Consider the following 21,301-nt stretch of genomic DNA (forward strand, 5'->3'; position numbering starts at 1 on the left):
TCTATCCCATTGCCCCGCCAAGATATGGGCCCAAGCTCCGCCACTGTGACCATTTATTCTATAAATGTTAATCTTATATTTAAAAAATATTAAACTCTACTAGGAAATGTATTAGATATAACGAAATGTGTATAGAGAAACAGTGAAAGCATGAGAGAAAACAAAAGAAAACCGATGGAAAATGAGAAAAGAAACAAACAAAATCGAAGAAAAATGAAATAGAACAAAAAAGGCAATGAAAAAAAGCCAGTGAAAACGAGAAAGAAACAAAGAAATCCCAAAAAACAAAGAAAATGGAATTATAAAAAACCCAGTAAAACCATAAAAAGAAACAAAGAAAAACTGGTGAAAAAAAGGAAAAAAACAATGAAAAACCAGCTCTTTCCCTTCAACTTGGTCACGTGCTACTTACTCCCTCTGGTCCTTTTTACTTTGCATATAAGAATGGTCTGAAGTCAAACTTCATAAAGTTTGACCATATTTATATGAAAAATATTAACATCTACTGTTGGGGATATGACTATTTGTGTAAGCCGCCCAGGAGGGGCCGGGTTATGCAAAGAGTACTCATCAGAGGAAGCCCAAGACCAAGCATGAAGATGGCGGTTCAATAAAGAGCTTAAGGCCCACGGGCGGCTTAAGCCCATTGTAGTAAACCGCCATGATGGCAAGACTTGTAATGTAAGGTAGATTTAACTGGTCACCGAGCCGGACTTTGTTTATAAGCCGGCCGGGACTCTGTAAGCCGCAGGGATCAACCCGTGTATATAAGGGGACGACCTGCGGGTGACTTAGGGCAAGAAACAACTCATCGAGAGCCGGGCATAGCGTATCTCGCTCCCTGGTCATCGAAACATCAATACCAACCCAACTAGACGTAGGCCTTACCTTCACCGTAAGGGGCCGAACTAGTATAAACTCTCTCGTGTCCCTTGTCCCGATTTAACCCCTTCAAGCTTCCTAGTTGCGATGGCTCCACAACTAAGTCCTTTCACGAGGACATCTGACGTGACTATTCCACGACAGTTGGCGCCCACCATGGGGCCAGCGCATGGTGGATTTGAGTTCTTGAAGGGCAACTTCGAAGGGCTCAAGGGGTACGTAGTGGGCCGGATGACCAAGAGTCATCGCGGCAAGATCTACATCGACGACGAACGCTGGGGTCCCGACGCCGGCTCAATTGAGTACGGCTACCGGGTCCCCTTCGGCGGAATCCGCGTTTTCATCGGCCGGATCGGTGAGCCGGGTCCTGAGCCGGACAACTGCACCGACCTCGTCGAGACGGCTCAGCGTGCGAGGAAGATCCGGACTCAGCCAGTCATGAGGCGTGCCTTCGTGGGCTGCGTCCACGGAGAGGAACTTTCTGGATCTGAAGATGGGGGTGAGACGGCCGCCCTCTCAGACGGTGACTCGTCCGCCGGCTCAACAGCATTGTATCAGGTACAAGACGGCACGCTCGGGGGCTGTTCCGATGGCATCAGTATTCCGGACCCCGATGAGCCGCTAAGATGGGCCGGAATCTTCATGGCTGGGACTCAGCCCGGTTCAAACTCTACGGCAGCCGCAGCGATCACGTCCGGATCAGGAGCAGCCGGGGCAGGCGGCCCCGTGCGCCCACTGGCTCAGGTGCTGATGGATCTCATGGACAAGCTTACGGCCCTGTTAACCGCTACGGTTATTCCTGCCGACAAGGATGAGCACGACGCAGCAGTAGCTCAGGTGCGTGAGGAGATAGCTCAGGCCAAGGAGGCCTTGGCGGCTGAGGATACTAGATTAGCTACAGAACGGGCGGCTCTCGACGCCCGGGCACAGCGCTTGCAGTCAGAAGCTTACCAGCTCACGATGAGCTTAAACGCATCCAATGAGGTAATGAGGAGGAGACATCAAAAAACGCAGTCCCGTTTACCTCCGAATTACGATCCCCGGGTTCTCTTTGCTACACCCGGAGCCAGTCCTAGTAACCCACCAGATGCCGATCAGCTTATGACAGCCGGAACAGGAGGACCGGCTCAGCCTAGGGATATGGTGCCGCCTCACGTGAGCATGCCACCACCGCGTTATGTGCCGATTCCACCGGGTCACTTTTCCAACCCCATGGAGAACTTGATCGCAGCTTCAGTGCGTTTAGCGGCTCTTCCTATGGAAGGAGATGACCCGACGGCGGTGGAGACCCGGGGGGTCAGGGAGCTCCTCCAGACAGCCCTGGCTCAGCAGGAGACCTATTCTTACAGCCAGGACAGGATTCATTCCACTCCCCCGCCCTGGGTAGCACCACCTGCCAGAACCGGAGCCCGAGTTACAGCAGACGCATGGAGTTGGAAGCTTTGTCAAGCAATGCACAATGACGTAACCAGCCCGGAGGCCATAATCTGGCACAGGACCAAGTACGTCAGGAGAATGATCACCCGGAGTATCCAATGACGTCTGTTGAGGCGGGAGTAGCCACTAGAACCGGCAGAGTCCCTTGCCTGGTGCCGGCTCTGCGCGATGTACGTCTGCCCAAGGACTTTAAGGGACCTCGAAAGGTACCAAATTACACGGCCGATTTACAGCCCGGAGCGTGGATTGAGAGTTATGAGATGGCCATGGAGCTGCTAGAGGTCAGTGACGCGGCAATGGCTAAGTATTTCACCATGATGTTGGATGGAACGGCCCGGTCTTGGCTAAAAGGCTTACCACCCAATTCCATTAGTTCATGGGGCGAGTTAAAGGCCCGGTTCATCCAGAACTTCAAGGACACCTGTAAGCAATCCATGTCGATTGTGGACTTGACGGACTGCAAGCAAGAGGAAGGCGAATCCACCACCCATTGGGTACGCCGGGTCAAGGAGATAATTCATTCCTCCGATAAGATGGATGCCGGCTCTGCGGTCCTTATGCTGGAGAAAAATTGCCGTTTTGAGCCGCCGAGGATGAAACTGGGGCGCCTTAAATGTGACCTCACGGATATGGGTACGTTGATGGCGGCTTTAGTCAAATATGCCAATTCTGATAGTACCAAGGATCCCGCGTCTGACGATGAGAAGACAGGGAAGGGAAAAAGGAACGGTAATGGAAAGGGTCAGCAGCATAACCCGGGGACTCAAGGCGGCAATAAGTGTAAGGCGGACGGTAATCCGGAGTTTGTGGCCAATGCCAATGTACGAGGTAACAATCCGAGACGTAAGGGTAAACCGCCACGATCCGGCGGGTTAGGCCCATCGCTGGAGCAACTACTCAATGAGCCTTGCCCGAGACACGGCACCCGGGAGCGGCCGGCCACATATTTATGGAAGAATTGCGCGATCATGAAGGCGTTTAAAAACTCCAACAATTACGACGGCGGTCAAGGATCTGGTGGCGGCTCAGGGGCCAGCGGCTTTCATGGCCCGGGCGGCGGTTCAAATTCCGGTTTTCAGGGGCATCCAGGTGGCAACAGTCAGCAGCAGTCTGGTCAAGGTGGACAGCAGCAGCAACAGTCGGGTTATCAGAGCCATCCGAAGCAGTTGAGTGGTGGATAGTATCACGTGTTTACCACTAGCTTGTGCAAACGTGACCAGAAGGTTCATAAGAGGGCTGTGAATTCCGTTGAGCCGGCAATCCCTCATTATTTAAGGTGGTCAGAGCAGCCCATCATATGGAGCAGGGAGGATCATCCTCCGCGGGTCGATAACCTGGGTCAGTTGGCTTTGGTAGTGGCGCCTCAGGTTGGTGGGTATAAATTCACCAAGGTGCTCATGGATGGGGATAGTAGTATCAACATCCTTTACTACGAGACCTTTCAGCACATGGGTTTGACTGATAAAAATCTGAGAACATCCTACACGGTTTTCCATGGAGTTGTCCCTGGTAAGTCGGCTTATCCAGTTGGTAGGATTGAGCTGGAGGTGGCTTTTGGAGACGAACATGACTCCCGAGCTGAGAAGTTGATGTTTGAAGTGGTTAAGATCAGAAGACCATACCACGCTCTGTTTGGACGGCCGGCTTATGCTAAGTTTATGGCCCGGCCATGTTACGTTTATTTACAGCCCAAGATGTCGGGTTACAAGGGCACCATCACTGTACATGGCAGTCGTAAGATAGCATTGGAGTGTGAAGAAGGTGACGCGGCTTATGCGGAGTCAGCCTGCGCAGCAGAGGAGCTCAAATTTTATCAAGATAATGTTGACCCGGTGGATATGACATCCCTGAAGAAGCCAACTATAGAGCATGACCCGGCGTTGAAGTTTAAGTCGGCAGCTGAGACAAAACTTGTTGACTTTACCCCGGGTGATTCTTCTAAACAGTTCAGCATCAGCAGCAACTTGGATCCCAAATAGGAAAGCACGCTCATCGAGTTCATCCGTGAGAACCGGGACATCTTTGCATGGAAACCTTCTGACATGCCGGGTGTACCGAGGGAACTCGATGGGCACACTCTCAATATTGATCCAAAGTATAAGCCGGTCAGGCAGTTTCTTCGCCGTTTTAATGAAGAACGACGGAAAGCTATTGGAAAAGAAGTCACCCGGCTCTTAGCGGCCGGGTTTATCATTGAAGTTTTTCACCCGGAGTGGTTGGCTAACCCGGTGCTCGTCCTCAAGAAGAATGGCACCTGGCAGATGTGTGTGGACTACACGGACTTAAACAAGGCTTGTCCAGCTGACCCTTTCGCTCTTCCCCGTATTGATCAAATCATTGATGCTACGGCGGGTTGTGAGCGTTTGAGCTTTTTGGATGCTTACTCCGGTTATCATCAGATTAAGATGGCAGTTAAGGACCAGGAGAAGACGGCTTTCATCACTCCGTTTGGAGCCTTCTGCTGTGTATCTATGCCATTTGGGCTCAAGAGTGCCCAGGCGACTTATCAGCGGTGTGTGCAGAACTGTTTGCACGACCAAATTGGGCGTAATGTCCATGCTTATGTGGATGACATTGTGGTGAAGTCCAGAGAAAAGGAAACCTTGATATCCAACTTAAAGGAGACCTTTGATAATCTCCGGGTCTACAAGATGATGCTTAACCCGGCCAAATGCGTGTTTGGTGTTCCTGCAGGCAAGCTTTTGGGCTTTCTGGTGTCCAACAGAGGCATCGAAGCTAACCCGGAGAAGATCAAGGCGATTACCTCTCTGGCTAAACCGGCATGCATCAATGATGTTCAGCGACTGGCGGGTCGCGTCACCGCCTTAAGTCGGTTCATAAGTCGGCTCGGTGAGAAAGCCCTCCCATTATATCAGATGATGAAGAAAACTGATACTTCTATTTGGAGTGAGGCCGCTGATGCTGCTTTTGAAGACTTAAAGAGACAACTGTCTGAGCCACCGGTTCTCGCGGCTCCGATTGACAAAGAGCCTTTACTATTATATGTGGCTGCCAGTTCACGAGCCGTCAGCGTTGCCATCGTGGTGGAGCGTAAGGAAGCCGGTAAGGAACATCCGGTTCAACAGCCAGTTTACTACATCAGTGAAGTGCTCATTGAATCCAAGCAAAGGTACCCGCATTGGCAAAAGCTTGTTTATGGGGTGTTCATGGCAAACCGGAAGTTGAGGCAGTATTTTCAAAGCCATCCTATAACTGTGGTAAGTTCTGCCCCTTTGGGAGACATATTCAAAACAGAGAGGCCACAGGACGAGTCGCCAAGTGGGCTATCGAGCTTGGGCCTCATGGCTTGAAATACATGCCTTGGACAGCTATTAAGTCTCAAGCCTTGGTGGACTTCATCAATGATTGGACAGAGCTGCAGGCACCTGAGGAGAAGCCGGATAACACATACTGGACTATTCATTTTGACGGGTCCAGGCAGCTAGAAGGCTCGGGGGCTGGAGTGGTGTTAACTTCCCCTTGAGGTGACAAATTTTGTTATGTACTCCGGCTTATGTTTCCATGTACTAACAATGCAGCTGAATATGAGGCATTACTTCATGGTCTCCGGATGGCTAAGGAGATGAACTTAAGCCGGGTACGATGCTTGGACGATTCAGATTTGGTGGCTCAACAAGTGTCAGGCAAGTGGGATTCCAAAGACCCCCTCATGGCGGCTTATCGTCGTGAAGTAGATGTTGTGGCTGGTCACTTCAGGGTTATCAAGTGGAGCACATTGATCGAAGGAAGAACGAGGCGACTGATGCTTTAAGCCGGTTGGGATCCCAACGTAAGCCGGTGCCGCCCAACACCTTTCTTGATGTGTTACATAACCCTTCTGTCAAGGTACCTACCGAGGAAGACTTAGCAGTGCCAGACCCGGAGGCACAGCTGGTGGCGGCTCTTCATGTTATCCCAGATTGGACGGTGCCTTATCTGGCTTATATGACCCGGGGTGAATTACCGGAGGATGAGACATTGGCGAGACAAATCGTTAGGTGCTCCAAATCCATGACGATTGTTAATGGCGAATTACATCACCTCAGCGTCACCGGCGCGTTTCAACGTTGTGTGTCACCTGCGGAAGGCCAAGAAATACTCCGTGAGATTCATGAAGGAGATTGTGGCCATCATGCTGGGTCAAAATCCCTCGTGGCCAAGGCTTTTCGTCATGGTTTCTGTTGGTTGACGGCTCACGCTGACGCGGAAGATCTGGTCAGTAAATGTGATGGGTGTCAAAAGTTCTCACGACGAGCTCATGTGTCGGCTCAAGAGTTGCGGATGATCCCAATTACTTGGCCGTTTGCAGTCTGGGGGCTTGACATGGTTGGACCTTTCAAAAGGTCTAAGGACAAAAAGACACATCTACTAGTGGCAGTGGATAAGTTTATCAAGTGGGTTGAGGCAGAGCCGGTCAGTAAATGTGATGCAGCCACGGCGGTTCAGTTCATAAAAAAGGTGATCTTTCATTTTGGTTTTCCACATAGCATCATAACTGATAATGGCACTAATCTCTCTAAGGGTGCCATGGAAGAGTTCTGTCAAAGAGAACATATCCGGCTTGATGTTTCGGCTGTTGCTCATCCTCAATCCAACGGTCAAGCCGAGAGAGCTAATCAAGAGATCCTGAAAGGTATCAAGCCCCGGCTCTTGGTCCCTTTATAGCGGACTCCGGGTTGTTGGGTGGAGGAGTTACCCTCCGTGTTATGGAGCATCAACACTACGCCTAACAGATCTACGGGATACATACCTTTCTTCATGGTTTATGGAGCAGAGGCGGTCCTGCCAAGTGACATCCGGCATGACTCACCCCGTGTGGCGGCTTACGTTGAGGCGGATAACGAAAAGGCTCGTCAAGATGCACTTGATTTGTTGGACGAGGAGCGAGACTTGGCAATAGCCCGCTCGGCGATTTACCAGCAAGACCTGCGCCGCTATCACAGCCGCCGGGTTAGAAGCAGAACCTTTCAGGAAGGCGACTTGGTGCTCCGGTTCATCCAGGATCAGTCTGATATGCACAAGCTATCCCCGCCTTGGGAAGGACCCTTTGTGGTCAGCAAGAATCTGCACAACGGGTCATATTATCTCATTGATATTCGAGAGCGTAAGGACTCCTTTAAATCGGAGGAGGAGACCCGCCGGCCCTGGAATATAGCTCATCTCCGGCCTTACTATACTTAAGTTACTTCTTAAGATACTTTCTATAATGTACATATTATATAAAGCAATAAAGCAGGACCTCTTTCCTTTTTTCCCATAAAGAATGTTTCATGTTTTCTTTATCAGGTGATGAACACTGCCAACAGGGGGCGGATCATATCTGAATCTGGCTTTCCCTTTGGTTCGGCTTATGATCATATCTGAATCTAGCCTTGGTCACTTGGGGGCTTCCTGTTCAAACATAGGTCGTATTCGAACCAAATAGAACATAGCTGTCGATACCCACTTGATCGGCATATTGCCAAACCCACTTGGGGGCTTCCTGATCAAATTTGAATCATAGCTTAACCCCTTTGGGTCTGACATGGATCGTATTCGAATCAGCGTCACTAAACAACTCTAATGTTCACTTGGGGGCTTCCTGTTCAAACATAGGTCGTATTCGAACCAAAGAGAACATAGCTGTCGATACCCACTTGATCGGCATCGCCAAAGCCACTGGGTGCTATATGATCGTATCCGAATCTTAGCTTAACCCCTTTGGAACGGTTTTCTGATCGTATTCGAATCAGGAGCCTGTGAACATTTGCAAGTATGACTATTTTCACTATCATTGAAACCTTCTTGAGGAGATGGTTTTTTGATCTTTCCGGTTTTATATTAGTTACTTCAGGTTCTAACAAGTGCCAGGTAAAATCTTATATGAGCCGGAGAGGTTATCAAAAAGGGTCGCAGGTATGTTGTTATGATTATGTTTTAACTAATCATGAACCGGCTTATACACATGATTTTTTGATCATGTCCGAGTTATCAATATTCTATAACCTGCTGGTGCAGTAAATTGTCCAGGAAGCCTTGCCTGTTTTACGTGTAGGTTAAAACGGAGCAAGGTGAAATATCAAGGAAACACTTGATTAACATAAGCAAGATGAATTTAGTACTGGCAGCTTAACAAAAGCAATAAGTACCATAAGGCATGACAGGCATTAAGGAGTTTTTTCTATCCTATTACAAGACTCCCCGAGTCTGAATAAGTGAAGCATTGTTCTTTAACAAGTTATAACCCGGCTGGCGACTCATTCCTCCGGCTGGCTTGATGACTCTGGGTTATCCTTCCCCGCCTCTCCTTCGGTTGTTATGTCCTGGAAGGTGGACGAGGCCCAGTCAATGCCGCTCAAAGATTCAAATTCAGCTTCATCATCTATTAAACTAGCCGGGTCCACTTCAGGGGCAAAGGTATGCTTACGCGTTGGAGGGAGCAGGCAGACTTGGTCATATGGGACATTTGGGATTCTCCGATTCTCGCTATCATAACCCGGCGAATACTTGGTGAGATCAGTATCCTCCCCAATGAGAGTCGCTAGAGGGCGTACGACTTTGACACAGGCAGTGAAGTCCTGTTCGCCAAAAGCAGTGCCGTCCTCCTTAAGACTTGGGTATCCAAGAGAGAGGTCAGCAAGGTCAAGCTCTGGCACCCATGCTTTTGCCCGACTCAACGCAGCCACGGTTCCGGCTCTTGCGGATGCCCGCCTTAAGTCTTGAATGCGTTGAGGTAGCACCGACAGATGTCTCAACACGTCTTGCAGGAGCCGGGGAGAGGTATTTGATAAAGCCACAGCGGTCAACGCACGCTGTGACCCGGAGTACAGCTGCTCTGCCAAGGTGTACACTGCCTTCAGCTTGACAAGCATATTTTCCTTCAGATTGGTACTCCTGGGGCCTGCATATTCACAGGTATAACAGTAAGTCGGAGGCAACTATCACGATAACTCTTGAAGGATTACAATATTTATGAGCGGCTTACCAAAGATAGCTGAGACAATTTGGGATATGTGCCGCTTTAAGTCGGACAACTCTTTTGTTGCCTCGGCAAGAGATACCTCCGTTGTTTCAACCCGGGTCACCAGTGAAGCCCTCTCATCAACCCAAGCCTTCTTTTCCGATTCAAAATTTTTCTTCAGCTTCTCTTGTTCAAGACACTGAATTCAAACTTGGAATTGGCTTTTTGAGCTTCGAGCTCTTGGGTTTTCAACTGGTTCTTCAAATCGGCAATCTCCGCCTCAAATTGACTTACGGTGGCCTGCATTGACATCAGGTTATGGTAAGAATCTTGGTAAGATAACATTTAAGTCCCAAGTATTTTACAAGTAAAGATACTTGGCACTTGGGGGCTAATGTATGTTTAAAGAATCTTTAGTCTATTTTACCAAGTCACACATATTAAGTCTCAAGCACTTTACAAGTAAAGGTACTTGACACTTGGGGGCTAATGTAACCCAAATTTAAAGTTTCATGTTATCTCCGGGTTAAACATATTCAATTTAAACCGGACAAAACTAATAGCTAGCAAATTATTAAGTCTACAGCATATTCATTCATAAGCAATAGACTTGGGGGCTGGTACAGTAAGTAAGATTCAGAGTGAAAGCTTAAATTTTACCTCAGATTTATGCTGTATTTGCTTCACCATGTCAATTTCCAGGTCACGACTACTATGTACTTGGTTCAGATAGCCCGAGACTATGTCACCAATACTTAGGTGAGAGTAATCAGTGATGTCTTGTTAGGACTTCTGGCGTTGGGCAAACTCTTCCTTGGCGGTGCATTGAGCAAGGGCAGTAGGCCGGCCCGGCTCAACATACTGGCTCTTCACTATTTCAACTTCCGGGTCAGCCGTCTTGGCCGGGCTAGGGATTTCCGGGTCATCCGAGTTGTGAATCACGTCCTCTGCAGGCGGGTCAGAAGTTGGCTCTGGAATGTCAGAAGCCGGTTCAGGCGGTGGCTGATGGGTGGATCTGTCTGGAACGGATGAGTCAAGCACCGGTTTAGTAACCACCGGGTCTTGGGACGGCTTATTCTTCTTTGCCCTCTTGCTGGGCTTTACTTGCAAGCTGTCAAACAAAGTGGAAAGATAAGTATCAAAGTATAAGTATGGATAACCTCAAAGTAGGAAAGGTTATATTACCCGGGAGCCGTTTTGAAAGCCGGCATGTTCGATTGCATCGACTCATCAGAAGAAGGGGAGGTATCCTGATAGTCGGAGTCAGATGAATTGAGAGGTTGGCGAATCAAACCCATCAAGGGTAAAACAAAACGTAAGTCGGAGATAACCTCGGTCTGACGCTTCCTGGTTACATCGGGTAAGCCGGAGGAAAGCTCTGCGTCCTGGTTGGCCCGAGTCTGCCGCCGGTTCTCAAGCTGTTGTTGCTTCAAAAGAAATTGAGGATCTTGGTAAGCGAGAGGGTGTGAAAACCTTACTTTCGGGGTCACCCTTCGGATTCTTTGTGTTGGAAAAGGCTCTGAGTCGGAGGAAATTATAGTTACCTCTTCGCCAGCTGCTTGACTGTTCCCAGTATCCTCCTGAAGGGATCAAATGTCAGTAAGGTAACGGCAAAGGAGTTAAAGAAAATCAAAAAGATTACCTCTTCCTCATCTGAAGAAGAGTCGTCCAATTTAAGCATATCAGAGGCGCTGGGTTTCTTCTTTTTAGAGGTACCCGTCCTGGCGGCTTTCCTTTCGGTCTTCTTGGCCGCCCGGGCCAGTTTTGCAGCCTCATGGTCATACTTGACCTTCCAGAAGTTGTCATCGGCCTGGGGAAAAAGACAAGGAATCATAAGTACCAGAAGGTAACATATTAAAGAGTATTTGTGAAGACTAGTAACTTACTACAGGAGCCGGATTCTTCTTGCAGAAGGGAAGCAAGCTGAAAGTATTACTGGTTACAGTGCCCTCCTTTAATAGCGATTGGACTGTAGCATCTACCACATCATTTGGTAAGTCCTCGGGACTATGACGCATTGAGTCGTCCTTTTCGCCTGTGTAAGTACACATTAAGCCGGAGCGGCGGCTTAATGGTAGTATCCGCCAGGTGACCCAGACCCGGACCAAATCAATACCAGTTAACCCGTTGCCTAAAAGGGCCTTGATCTTTCTGATGATGGGGTTAAGAGGCAGGCGCTCAATAGCAGTTAACTTGTCCGCCAGATGATGATTGGACTCAAGACGCGGGGCGCGAAAGCCGGGCAGAGGCTTCTCGTTAGCCGGAGAGGTGTCCTGACAGTAGAACCACGTCTGGTTCCAGTCTTTTGGGTGACTCGGCAGCTCGGCATAAGGAAAAAGGCAGTCTCTCCGCCGCTGGATTGAGATGCCACCAAGTTCAAGACTAGGCCCGTTGGCGCGCTCATTCTGCCGGTTCAAGTAAAAAAGCTCTCTAAATAGCAACAGACTTGGTTCCTCTCCTAAATATACCTCGCAGAAGACTTGGAAATTACACAGATTGGACACGGAATTGGGTCCAATATCTTGAGGCCTCAGGTCAAAGAAATCCAGAACTTCCCTGAAGAATTTTGAGCCGGGAGGGGCGAACCCCCGGTTCATATGGTCTGTGAAAACTACTACCTCCCCGTCTTTGGGTTGAGGTATCTCTTCAGACGGGTGAGGGGCACGATAGGACATGACCTCCTTTTTTGGCAGATGGCCAGATGTCACAAACTCAGCAAGTTTATTTTTGGTGACTGTGGATGGAACCCAGTTGCAAGTCACAGGGGCCTTGGCCGCCTTAGGAGCCATAACAGCAGTGGCCTATGACAAAGTAAGAAAGTTCCGGTTCACATTTAACCCGGGATAAATATTCAAATTTATTTAAAATAGCGGCTTAAGCAAGGGGCCTAATGATATAAGGGTGATTGTGCAGTAAAGTTTAAGCCGCTATCAGGATCAACAGTCATTCAAGGATTTTTTAAACCAGACACCTAGACAGTGGTGATAAAATAAGTTTTCCAGAAGAAGCTTTCCAGGTGATAGAAACAAGTCTCACGGACAACAGCCTTTATTATGGATCAAACTATTGTTCTGAAGGAGAAAATTTCTAGACCTAAAAACAGGGCAGAGAAGTTCATGCATTCAAAGGAGGTTTCCAAACAAGAAAAATGAGATCTATTTTTATACAAGATCAACGCAAACAACTACCGCAGCAGTTCTGCATAGTTTTTATGATCTAAACAGGCTGTGGAAGTGCGAACTAGCAAGGGTGTGCATGGGGCGGTGATGAACCCGACGAACTTGGCAGAGCATCAAGATAGATCTAAGAAAAGAGAAGAAAGGAACTCACGAATGAAGATGAACTGCGGAGGCCCGTCGTTGATCTCTGGTCAAAAGTCAGGTCGATGCAGCGGCCTGAGTCGACGAAGACGAGGGGGTCGAGGGTGACGGCGGCGGAGCTTGAGCGGCAGAGAGGAGAGGAAGAAGACGACTGAAAGGGTAAAAAGGAAAAGACCTAAGTCGTGGCTATTTATAGGGAGAAGATGACTGAGACGGCGCAGGAAACGAGGAGATAACAATTATTATCCAGCGGCCCCGATGCCTCGATCTTCGGAGTGATCAGTAAAGAAAAGATCCGTTGAAGTATTTGATGGAATAAAAAATGAGTTAAAGGAAGAACGACGTCACGCCGAGTTAAGACGGATCCAGAAGATGACGTCATGGCGGGTTAACAAAAACCCACTATATAGTCAGAAGACTGAAGATTTAATTCTTTAAAATAATTTTTAGACTGACATGAACAGGTTCAAATCAGTCTCGGGCCTAATGTTAGGGATATGACTATTTGTGTAAGCCGCCCAGGAGGGGCCGGGTTACGCAAAGAGTACTCATCAGAGGAAGCCCAAGACCAAGCATGAAGATGGCGGTTCAATAAAGAGCTTAAGGCCCACGGGCGGCTTAAGCCCATTGTAGTAAACCGCCATGATGGCAAAACTTGTAACGTAAGGTAGATTTAACTGGTCACCGAGCCGAACTCTGTTTATAAGCCGGCCGGGACTCTGTAAGCCGCAGGGATCAACCGTGTATACAAGGGGACGACCTGCGGGCGACTTAGGGCAAGAAACAACTCATCGAGAGCCGGGCATAGCGTATCTCGCTCCCTGGTCATTGAAACATCAATACCAACCCAACTAGACATAGGCCTTACCTTCACCGTAAGGGGCCGAACTAGTATAAACTCTCTCGTGTCCCTTGTCCCGATTTAACCCCTTCAAGCTTCCTAGTTGCGATGGCTCCACAACTAAGTCCTTTCACGAGGACATCTGACGTGACTATTCCACGACATCTACCATGCTAAAGTTATACAGTATGAAAATTTAAAACATGACACATCTACTGATATTGATTTTACATCGTGAATGTTGGTATTTTTTTCTATGAAGTGGTCAAACTTTACGAGGTTTGACTTCAGACAAATTTTATATGCAAATTAAAAAGGACCGGAGGGAGTACTTAACACGATTGTGCCTAGTGAGCTACACTGCGTGCACGAGATTTTGGGATCGATCCCCGCTTGCTTTCTTCTTTTCTCTACTGAATTTTTTTGAAGTATGCGCAAACGGGCCGGCCCGCAACTATAGACACTTTAGGAGAGACCGAAGGAAGACTCGGTATAAGCGAGCTATAGCCTTTGCGCCCATGTCATTGCCGGCCTTTCTTGAGTGCAGGGGTTTGGGGAGGGATTGCATTCATCAAACATGGTTATGCCGTGCTTTCACTTTTTCTAAGGTTCAACAATCCTATGTGCTACGCTTGCTAGGGTGGGATTCAACTGCCATTCTGTGCTATGCATACCATAGGCAACCCGCAACCCATTTTGTTTGTGTCCACTCTTTGTGCAACCCATTTTGCTTTCTTTTTCTCTAATGAATTTCTTTTAAGTATGCGCGAATGGACCGGGCCGCAACAACCGAAGGAAGACTCGCTCTATAGCCTTTGCGCCCAAGTCGTTGCTGGCCTTTTTTGAGTGCAGGGGGTGGGGGAGGGATTGCATTCATCAAACATGGTTATATCATGCTTTCACTTTTCGTAAGATTCAACAATCCTGTGTGCCATGCTTGCTAGGGTGGGACTCAACTGTCGTTCTGTGCTGTGCATACCATAGGCAACCCACAACCCATTTTGTTTTGGTCACTCTTTCTGCATGGTTTAGTCCACCTTTTCAGCTATCAAGTGATAATCCGTAAATTCCTGTTATATATACTACATCTCGGATAAACAACTGAGTCAGAGATCATAGCGCTCTGTACTGAACCACGGAAATAACTAAGGTACTGGGTTGATCAAGACTGTGTTGGTTAGGCGTAACCCCGGGAAATCCGAATATACATCATCAGCACGATCCTGTTATTTGGCATTGCTACAGAACCATGCAAATTACGCATTTGGCATTGCTACAAAACTATGCAAATTTATCAAGACGCCCCTAAAAACTATGCAAGTTTATTAGGACACCCCTAAAAACATAAGCTTATCAACGCAAACTAATAAAGGAACAACTAAAAAGAGGACTAATCAGAACTTCTACGCTTAAAACAGTGACATAACTGCAACACAAGATTTCTTGAGGAAAAAAAGAAGGGAACATCAAGCAACCAAGTAGAATTAAAAGGGACTGCAACAACCAAAGGCCAGCATTAGCCGAAGACTCGGATTGATTGCCTATACAAGTATACCTGAAACCAATGATGTACAAAACCCTTGGGCCACCCCAACATCTCAAATACCTTCACTATTTATGCTACGTTTGCTATGACGCTAACCTGTAATCCTACGCTAACTCTTGATACAGCTAACACTACCACCCTACTAGTTCCCAACTCTGGGGTACCCTATTCCCACCTCTGCCTTGAAGGGATAAAATAGCAAGACATGCACATTCCCCTGATAACAAGTCACTGAAGTCGGTCCATTTCTACTCGAAACCAGGCAGCACACTCGCCCTTCCGTACAGGGTCAGTCCATTTCTAAGACCTTAATGTTCCCACTGGAGTTAGCAGAAAGAAGTGTCGAAGACTGCCCCCTCCAACACACGCACGAAATGAACTGTGATTGATCGTCGATCTCCTGGCCTGATATTGGGTCTGTGACATTGAACTTATACGCCAAGACTGGCATTGGAAATGCTTTGTGGTAGACAAAAACCTGATGTAAAGTGTCAAGGATGGAAAGTTAGGCATTTTACTTGCTACACATCCAAGAGAAAGAAAAACTACAGACATGCATGAGATTATCAAAAATCAAAATAATTAATATTGTGCGCACAGCCGCACATAAGCATTGGCATGTTAATCTCCTCTGTGTTAGCGTAGGGAGTGTTCCTTCTGCCACCAATTTGGCAATATTTGATTTTTATATTTTAGATTGCCAAATCTTGCCACATAATGCCAAACATGCTTGTCCTGCGCGCAATATGCAACCATCTTATCTCCCTTCAGCCAAACGGTGGAACTTGTTTGCATTAGCGTTTCACTTGCTACGTATTATTTTTGTCTGTCTCCACATGAAGTCATTACTCACTCCAGTGAATGCATAAAGGCTGGTAGAGATGTACTCCCTCCGTTCGGAATTACTTGTCGCGGAAATGGATGTATCTAGACGTATTTTAGTTCTAGATACATTCATTTCCGAGACAACTAATTCCGAACGGAGGGAGTAGATGAAAAAGGACAGGTCCAGGAGGAGAGAGGACCCCAGGTTGGAGTGCACATTACACGCCCTATCCTTGATCTAAAGGTTGGCTCTCTATAGAACTGTATCTTCAGAATTCAGCAAAAAAAAGTTGGTGCAGACATAGAATGCATACCTCATTTGTTTCTGACCCAGTAGCAATGTATCCATCAGAAATGGAAAGGCCAACAAAATTCTGCTCAACAGGAATATGTAAATTAGTCATCGAGCAAAAGACTGTTTCCTTTAAGCCAGAAGCAATTCAAAAGTATACGAAAACAAAAATGAGGTACATTTAATCTCAAATGTCAAAAATATATTTGCATAAGAAAAATAATGTTTGAAGCAAAGACCTAATTGTGGCATGCTGAAACTTATAATACTACTCCCTCCGATCCAAATTAATTCACGCTGTTTTAGTACAACTTTAGTACAAAGTTGTACTAAAGCAGCGTCAATAATTTAAAGAAGACTTATCTGATGACAGAGCTATACTGATGAAATACGGCTGTAACTGAATATGCCGGGAAAAAAAAGGTAACCATGCCATGATTCAAGGCCACAAAAATCAAATTAAGAGTTGATAATGGCTGTGATTGATTATAATCATTTCCAGAACAATACACTGAGAAGAGAACAAGTATAGTACAGCTAGAACAAAAATCAATGCAGGATATCTAACCTTTGTATTTGTATGCCCTGTAAAAGTTTGAACTGGATTGTCAATAACTCTTGCTTGATTCGTAGACAAGTCCCAAAGCTTCAATGAGTTGTCAGTGGAACCAGATACTATGGTTGATGCATCTACATACTTGACATAGCTTACAGTCTTTGTGTGGCCAACTAGTGTACAATAAGGAGCCCGTATGTTGCGAAGATCATAGCAGTAAATTTTGTGATCTGCAGAGCCGATTGCAATGGAGCGAGCTGAATCAGGTTGAAATTGCACTGAGCAGACATTTGCCCTTGTTCTGATAGTGCCAACACTCCCAGCCTGCAGAGTTCATAGAAAAATGTTACTGTAATGTAGGAAGAAAGTTATTGCCATCGCATACAAGCTCGATAACCACATTATCATAATTCAAAAGCTGACATACAGCAGGTGCAAGAATAGAATTGCCTGATTCATGCTCCACAGCTTCACAGTACCATCATCGCTCCCACTAACCAATTTGGTTGGGTCTGCAAGTGAGAAGTCTACTGACCACACACGCCTCTCATGCTCCCTCATTTCAACGAAAACTTGGCTCCTAGTAACGTCCCAAACCTGAAAAAGAATGAGATATTCCTCATAATGTGGTTGCTATAATGATCCTTTTCAACTGGAAAGTGAAAATTAATAATTCCTCAAAGGAGCTTACCTGTACGAGACCATCAAAGTCACTAGATGCTATATGGCTCTTCATGTAACTGTTCCAGCTAATACAACTTAATTTTGATTTATTAGACATCTCAACCACAGGATAGTGAATGTCACGGTGTTCATTTACGATCATATTATATTCAAAGACTTTTATCTTCTTATTTACACCAGCAGTTGCGAAAAACTCATTATCCCGGTCAAAGCCTACAGAGCATACTAAATTTGATGAGTTCAGCAGATCGCATTGCTTCAGTTCCGCCCGAACTTTCAACTGGCTGAATGACAAGTACCTGCACAATCCTTCAAGAAAAGAGTTCATCCAACCTCCTTGTCTTCTACCAGAATGCCCTTCTAAAGCAAAATCATCTATTGAACTCCCTTCAGTTCCAACAGCTGAACCAGTAGTTCTCTTGACAACCTGATCGCAACTTCTCAGTGGATTGCCAACTTGCCTTGCCAACTTGGATCTTGCTAGAAAATATGCTGTTTCTAGTTTTTTGAAGTTCTTCATTAACCTTGAGCTTTTTGACAACACACTTTCCTGAATTACCACAGATGATGGCACTGTTCTAGAACATTCTTCCAGACTACGACTGTGTTCCTCCATATCAACAGCGTGCAGTTCAGGTCTGAAACGCTTTCTGGATCCACAGTCACTCTGATCTTCAACAGTTCCAGAGGACACCTCTTTATCCAACTCAATTGAGAAATTTCCACACTGACCGAGGGCTGACTGCCGGTGGAGTACCTCATTGATGTCAGAAGAGAGAAAGGCGACAGTGTCCTGCAAATTGTCTGCTATATCCTGCTTTCTTTTCTGCAACTGGAGAAGAAAATCCAGCAGCAGTTCTTGTTCTTCTATCTCTTCACGTAACCGAAGAGCTGCCTCGCGCTCTTCCAAACTATTCCTTGATTGATTAAGGAACTCACTTTGTAGCACCTCACTGTTGAACAAAAAGAAGAAATAAAATCAAAAATCAGGTCATCAACACAGTCAAACAAATGGAGGTACTAACTCATAGAAGGAAAGAAATGAGGATAATATCCTTTTTTCAAGTTGACTTATTGGTATAGAAAACATTACTGACCATATTTTCTTAAACAATGTCATCGTAACTTCAAAGCAAGATCAGCGAGGACCTGACTCGGCCTGGCTCTTGGCTCCAAGTTTACTTTCTTCACTTTGTCCCGTTAGGCTTTTTTCTTTCTTTCTTTCTTCATGTTCTTTTGGTTTTTGCCGTGGCCACTATGTGCATTCTAGACTAAAGTACATAAATTAAAATAAGGGCCAGGAAAAATTTAAATGTTTTCAAAAATAAATCATATGTGCTGTGAACAAATATACCGTGGCAAAATTTTGTGCCAAAGCACGCACACTTGTGTTCTATACAAGACAAGAGATGAATAACTAATATAGTACTGTAACTGTGTTTGCATAAATTTGAATATTTTGTTGTAGTACACGTAACTTTGCGCAATGCACATGCACAAATATTTTCACAAATTTCAAAATGTGCAAGTGCCTTTGTCATAAGTAAGCATGTATGTATGAACCATTTACATACTTTTCAAAGTACTATATGTCCAGAAAATAAATGGTGGTACATGGTGTGTGTCTAAAATGTAAAATGAGATCGCTAAGTATTGCAATAGCGTGCAAGCAATGATAATTTTTTTAATGCTAATCAACTCACTTCAGCAATAGTGCATTGAATTTTTTTAGACAAAAACCTCCATAGCACAGTTATTCGTCAAGACCTTCATAAGAGGCACTGTTGATTGTGTTCAATTTCATGGACAAATGTTATAGATAGCACATATTCAATAAACACTGTACATGTACCGATATTAATTAGAGTAATATCCAGCATATAGATCTTTAAAAAATGTTTGGTTTGGGTGGCGAGTAGGGGGGTCGATCTATTCCGGCACATAGGTTAGGTCACTTGCCAGACTAGTGTTTTTAAACTGCAAACATAAGTATAGCCATGAAGGAACTGAATTTCAAAAGAACGTCATAAAAGGCATGTCCATGCAAGTGCACTCATTCTAAAGATGGAACTTGAATAAGGTTTGTTGTACCGAGACTAACTCCAGCGTTAGTGGATCATGAATCTTACTGTGCTCTGCTTGAGTGGGACAATTCATATGACAGGTGTTTTTTGCTTTAGTCATCAACACTCGGTAGTTCACGTATGAATAAACCCACTATTTAATCATGTAGGAAAAAAGGTGATGTCTCAACATGTAGGACGACGAGTAACTACTACTAGTAGTAAACTACTTCGTGCTGCCCAATGTGAAACAATCAACCCTGTTTTCGGCGGTACTTTACACACAATATAAATGTAAATGACACACACAAACCTCATCTTGGGTCGGGTGTCCGGTACAGGGTGCATCATCAACTGGCAGAAGGATGCTTCCTTGGGCCACTTGAGCAGCAACTGTGGCGGCAACACGCGGTACCTCAGATTGGCCATTGCCCGCATCTTCTCCTCCAACGTTTCGAAGCTGCAAAACAACTGCGACGACAGGCGAAAAGCATTGGCAACGGAAATCGCACCGAAAAGTACTACTAAGAGAATATTCATGTGAAGCAGCGCACCTCGAACAGGAGCACGCCTAATCTATACACGTCGGAGGCGAAGGTAGCGCCGCCGCCGCTGTCGTCAGCCTCCTCGGGGCTAGTGTACCAATTGAGCTCCATCGCCAGCACGCTCTTGAGCGGGAACCCCTTCTCGCCGCGCTCCTCCCCCCCTCGGCCCGCGCCGTGACCCCGGCGCGGAGGCTCGGCGTCGTGGTCGGCGTCCTCGGAGGCGTCGGAGCCGGAGGCGTCCGAGCCCGAGGCCGACTCTATGAAGGCGACGCGGGAGAAGGGCGGGGACACGACGAAGCAGGACGGGCGCGCGCTGCCGACGGCCACGCCCTGCGCGTGCGCGTCGGCCACCGCCTCCGCCACCTGGCGGAAGACGTGCAGGCACTCGGGCGCCTCCACGGCCCGGCCCGGCCGGTCCAGCCACTCCCGCAGGCTCACCTCTCCTCCCTCCTCCTCCCCCCTCCGCGCCCCTCCGCCGGCGGCAGCACCGCCACGGGACACCTCCATGCCCGACTGCCCGCAGCGCTCTACCCCATGGCCCGGATCACGTCCGGTTCGCTGCCGCCTCCGACTGCACCCGCTGCTCCCCGGACCCCATCCGCGCAACAAATGGCCCCAGAGCGGCGAGAAGATAAGGATCTGAAGGAAGCCGCTGCAGCGAGCCGACCAGAGACGAGCGTGTGACTGTGCTTGAGGGCGGGGGCGAGAGGCGAGCAGCGAGCCACACAAACACGCTTTAAATGGAGCGAGGGTCCTCCTCTCCTCCTTTGCTCCTTTATTTCGCCCTCGCTCCGGTAGCCGACTCCCAGCCGCACAAACCCATTGCCTTGCCCCTCGAACTGCACACCCGCCCGCTGTTATTAGTTCAGCTTCGAGGCCGCCAAGCGACCAGCGCTCCCCGCGAACTGCCACCACAGTAGTCCCAGTGGTACAGTGCCCCTGCACTAGACACCAAACCTAACCAAAAAGAAACGGACGAAACGGAGGCCGCCTCCACGCCACCAAAAAGATAGGGATATACGTGCCTCCCTCCCGTTCCATGGGCGTGCTACCCTTTCCTTCCGCTCAACTGATTCGGTTCCAGGAATGATCTGATCCGCATCCACCACGGCGTAGCCTAGCCACAACCGAAACGGCAGTACTCCCTCCTTCCATCTATATAAGGCCTAATGCATTTTTCGAGGCTAACTTTGACCAAATATTAGAGCAATAGTATATGACATGCAACTTACACAAACCACGTCGTTAAATTCGTGTGTGAAAGAAGCTTTCAATGATATAACTTTTACATTGTGCATGTCATGTGCTATTAATCTTGTCAATAGTCAAAGGCGGTCTTAAAAACACATTAAGCCCTATATAGATGAAAG

The 21,301-nt window shown here is 47.1% G+C and overlaps 1 protein-coding gene and 1 long non-coding RNA gene across 3 annotated transcripts; both read right to left on the reverse strand.

Moving 5' to 3' along the window:
- Positions 1-10,630: 10,630 nt before the first annotated feature.
- LOC119282666 lies at positions 10,631-10,948 on the reverse strand. Its single transcript, XR_005138823.1, has 3 exons — positions 10,902-10,948; positions 10,804-10,839; positions 10,631-10,686 (listed from the first exon to the last, which is right to left on the reverse strand). It is a non-coding gene; the product is annotated as an uncharacterized LOC119282666 (long non-coding RNA).
- Positions 10,949-14,881: 3,933 nt separating this feature from the next.
- LOC119276931 (protein SPA1-RELATED 3-like) lies at positions 14,882-20,719 on the reverse strand. Of its 2 annotated transcripts, XM_037558098.1 has the most exons (7): positions 19,941-20,663; positions 19,700-19,857; positions 17,331-18,276; positions 17,090-17,236; positions 16,652-16,963; positions 16,106-16,165; positions 14,882-15,444 (listed from the first exon to the last, which is right to left on the reverse strand). In XM_037558098.1, the coding sequence occupies exons 1-7, from the start codon at positions 20,436-20,438 to the stop codon at positions 15,256-15,258; spliced, it is 2,310 nt and encodes a 769-aa protein (XP_037413995.1). In that variant the 5' UTR covers positions 20,439-20,663; the 3' UTR covers positions 14,882-15,255. The 2 variants fall into 2 exon arrangements, with proteins under 2 accessions (XP_037413995.1, XP_037413996.1); XM_037558099.1 differs by lacking the exons at positions 14,882-15,444; positions 16,106-16,165 and having other exon boundaries at positions 16,667-16,963; positions 17,067-17,236; positions 19,941-20,719.
- Between the last annotated feature and the right edge of the window lie 582 nt (positions 20,720-21,301).

The sequence above is a fragment of the Triticum dicoccoides genome, chromosome 3B (assembly GCF_002162155.2).
Source record: "Triticum dicoccoides isolate Atlit2015 ecotype Zavitan chromosome 3B, WEW_v2.0, whole genome shotgun sequence".
NCBI lineage: Eukaryota > Viridiplantae > Streptophyta > Magnoliopsida > Poales > Poaceae > Triticum > Triticum dicoccoides.